The sequence below is a fragment of the Gadus chalcogrammus genome, chromosome 4, assembly GCF_026213295.1.
Source record: "Gadus chalcogrammus isolate NIFS_2021 chromosome 4, NIFS_Gcha_1.0, whole genome shotgun sequence".
In the NCBI taxonomy this organism is placed as follows: Eukaryota; Metazoa; Chordata; class Actinopteri; order Gadiformes; family Gadidae; genus Gadus; species Gadus chalcogrammus.
Window position 1 is genome coordinate 9713936 of NC_079415.1, and position 4146 is coordinate 9718081.

The window sequence follows — 4146 nt, forward strand, 5'->3', positions numbered from 1 at the left end:
ACCTTAATATATGACTTGGGCAATTACGCTATGAGGCTTATGATATTTGGGTTTGACTTCTTCTTTTGCGTTCTCCATAACAATTGAATCATATTCCTGCTAATGAATGGTTATCCCCGGGCCGATGCCATGTGACTCATCTTTCTACAAGGCTGTTTGCTAGTGGTTTAGGGGTGACGTTGTGTTTCGTGTTGCCTCAGGTCAGGGAGAGCCTGGCCATGGAGACGGGCCTCAGTGTGCGAGTGGTGCAGGTGTGGTTCCAGAACCAGAGAGCCAAGGTGAGGAACAAGTCAGATCCTAGAGATAAAAGAAGAAAAGAAAAGCTTTTTTACAGTTAGAACTTGTCATTGCATGCTTTGAACTGCTTTTTAGGAATATATTACCGTCACAAATACAGACCATAGTAGACACTGTATGTAGGCCTTCAAATTGTCCTTTGGAATAACTTTATGAACGCTTGGCAATCTTTTATTTTTGGAACACATTTGTTCAACCACCGTGTAGTAGGGTTCTATAACATAAATATTTAAATGGTGTAGTTGGATTATCAACTAATTAAAGACTAGATGAAGTATTGCAGTATACATGAATGTATTTTGCTTATAAAATCAACTCAATTCAATTTTAGCATACAGAAATGTGAAGATAGACAAATGCAGAAACTGAATGCACCATAGAACATTCAGTATATATCCAACTACTATATATCATTATTAAATAAGGGGATTAAACTCTCTCAGACACATCCCGATAAATCCACCTGTGTGCCATTGACCAAGCCCTGTACCCTGTGTCTCTTGTTTGCTTGCAGATGAAGAAGCTGGCCCGCAGACAACAGCAACAGCTGGATCATCAGAAGAGCAACAGGCTGGGCCAAGGTAAAGGGTTCGGCTTATGGTGATGTGTGTCTTTATGTGTGTTGGCTAGGATAGCAGTCAAAAACCTAATATCTCTCAATAACCTCATCATTCTGTGTGGTGGCTCCAACCACTAACATGCCAACCACAATGCCGATACTAAATTGACCAAGGTTCGATTCTGACCTGCGAAACGTACATATAATATAATATACCATATAATATATGTACATTATATATATATACATATAACAAAAATTATAGCATCATGATTGAGTGTAACATCGTTATACTGTAATTAATAACACAATGAGTTAGTTGCTTAAAAAGTAATAACCCATTTGTGTACTATTGCAAAAGACAATGAGACATAACATATTACGTCACCCAGTTATAAACATAACAAACACTGGTAAGGCACCTGACCTTTCGGTGTAAAATATGGTTCATACGTTTAGATAGACCAGTTATTTATTCTTATGTTTACGCCTGACTACCAGGGGTTTTACATACGGTTATCTTCACGCTCCATCACACACGTCTGTTTAGAGACGGTAGTGAAGTATCAGGCTTTCCTATCAGCAGGGATCTTGGAAGCGTCGCCTACGGCGGATATGAACAGACAATCTAGATTAGTGACTCACTGCTTTTCCAAGCTCTCATTTTGTACGTCTCAGTGACCACCATATTGTCAATATTGACATATCAATAGAGTTGATTATGCTGTCGGCTGGTGTGCGCACGGACGTATCCAGGAAATGCAGAAATTAAAAGATATATGGTGACAGGATGCTTAAGAACATGGTGGGACATTACAGGCTGGTGTTTGGAAAAATGTATTTATTAGCTTGCAAATCACATCCAATTCTACAGTGAATATAATAATACAATAATCGTAACAGATTAATAATGAGATATAAATCAACAAACATCACCCCTCCTTATCACCAACACAGGCGGAGAAATCGAAAAATACATAAATTATTAAGAGACTCTTTTCCTTTTTTGTATTTTATTTGGTGACCTCATTAACAACGCATTTCATGAGTCATAGTGAACATGACTTTAAGTAATAGCAGTTATGTGTGCTGTTAAAAAACCGACCAAATGCATACACTCCCTGGTATGAATACAGCCCTCAAGTCCACTTCTTGTGTTCCAGGGGGGATCTCAGGTTGCATGGAGAGTCTGCACAGATGTTACTCAGGCCAACTGCCCGCCACTCGAGAGCAGCGGCCAAACAACTCCGTGGACCTCAACGCAGGCTACAGCCATGACGTACCCTTCCAACAGAGCCTGACCCCGCCCCAGATGCCGGGAGATCACATGTATCCCTACGGTGAGCAGCTGAATCTGTTGAATACGTTGAAATTGTGCTGTATCGAAGTTATTCACCTAGTGGACATATTGGTTAGTTAGGGGTTAGGGAGACCATCTGGAATATTTGGGGAAACTATACTCTCCCAAATTTGACTTTAGAGAGACGGGATCTGGAAGTGTGTAATTAGCTAACGGCAAACACAAACTCTGCCAGAGCTTGTTAACCTTTACTGGTGGGAAGACAATCTCAAACATCAAAGTTCTTCAGTTGGTTTCCGTCTTATACAATATCTTCATAAGAAAACCGGATAGTATCGCACATCTCTCATGACTGATATTGAGTTGATCAATAGCCACACCACCCATAGCATGTTCAACCTTGACCAGTTAAGCTTGGCAGATGTTTGTATGTCTGGGGAAATTCATGATGGATTCCCATGGTTATCATGCTCATGGTAAATCATCGAGACAGCGCTGAATCACAGGAGAGAGCAGGTGCCCAGCATAAAAGTCCATCGAGACAGCGCTGAATCACAGGAGAGAGCAGGTGCCCAGCATAAAAGTCCATTCCATCCTGGGTCGATCAATGTCTAGAGGGTTCAGATAGGGGAAGTACCAAACGATTGTTTAAATTCACCTGTTATTCTTTTCACAATGTATTAACCCTATAATCGGCGGATTCTGACGAACCAATCACTGTGCTACTTAGGACCCGGATCTATTTTCAACGACATGGACAGCGACTCCTCCCTGACCAGCCTGAGTGACTGCCTGGTGACGACCTCTGGCCTGGGCCTCTTCCCCACTCCAGTGGGGAACCCCATTGACTGTCTGTACACCATGCAGAGCTCCTACTTTGCCTCCTGAGGACAGCCCACCAGTGACCCAGGGGCTCTAGTTTCTGTTTGCAAGGACCTCGCCCTCGCCGCTTCTCGTTGCTGGAAAATACATAACGCCATTTTTTTGGTGGACATGCTAATTTGGACAGGCGAATTTTGCCGTTATCGAAAGGAAAGTAGTTTAAGAGAGGGAATGACATTAAGAAAAGGACTACATGGGTGACTACATGACTACATGTTTTTTTTGCTCGGGAATATGCGTCTGGGCCCCCTCCCATTCAGACAGATTTCCAGCTGACCTTTTTCCGTGTCGGGCCAATCACAACTGTTTTCTAATATGGGGGCGGTCTTGATATGACGACTGTTCAGAGCCGTGCACTATGGGCACTATAATGCCGTTGAGGACCAAGATTGCTGCCACTGTTGTGGCACATGTTCCGTTGCTCTGATTTGTTGAGGGCTATCCAATTGCGTCGACAGGCAATTTGGTCAGATTGGTTGATAACGCCCCTTGGGAACTGAAAATGAACTGAGATGTTCAAGACAAGTTTTTATTTGCTAATTTGGTCCGGAGATGTCAGACTTAGCCAAAAACCCAACCCCCAAGGTCGTCTGTTAGAAAAACGATAGACTTGTGCAACACCAAGTCTCAATACAATATGATGTTGGTTTTTAAATGTGTTTACGTGGAATTACCATTGTGTGTCTCTACTACCACCCCCGACTACTAGTATGGCAACCTGAAAATAAACTGCAACAATAGAAAGTAAAAAAAAAAGTTTTCTGCTCCTCCAACAAGCCATGATTTGGTGATATTTACTCCTATTGCATACAGTGCATGTGCATTGTTGGAAATTAACGTTGGCATTTTAAACGGGTTTCTGTTTATTTTCTGTACATCACATGAGGGACTTATTTTCCAGATTATACACTAAAAGGGTATATAGCTAAAACAGGTATGTTGCATGTTGATACTGACTTGAACTATTTGTTTAAATAAATGTAATGTTCAAAGAAAAACCCGAACCAAATGTATATTTATTAAAAAATGTTTTGTCCGCTATGTACCATTGCACTATTTATTTTTTTACACTCTCATTTGTAAATCTCAGAAATGACAATGAAAAAAG

General features: G+C 41.3%; 1 protein-coding gene across 1 annotated transcript in view; it reads left to right on the top strand.

Moving 5' to 3' along the window:
* LOC130380528 (LIM homeobox transcription factor 1-beta-like) overlaps positions 1–3044 on the top strand; it is a 14569-nt gene extending 11525 nt beyond the window's left edge. The window contains exons 5-8 of the mRNA XM_056587763.1: positions 201–278; positions 812–878; positions 2020–2196; positions 2887–3044. Of these exons, the coding sequence (XP_056443738.1) occupies positions 201–278; positions 812–878; positions 2020–2196; positions 2887–3044 (480 nt within the window). The remainder of the gene's footprint in view (positions 1–200; positions 279–811; positions 879–2019; positions 2197–2886) is intronic.
* The last annotated feature ends 1102 nt before the right edge of the window (positions 3045–4146 follow it).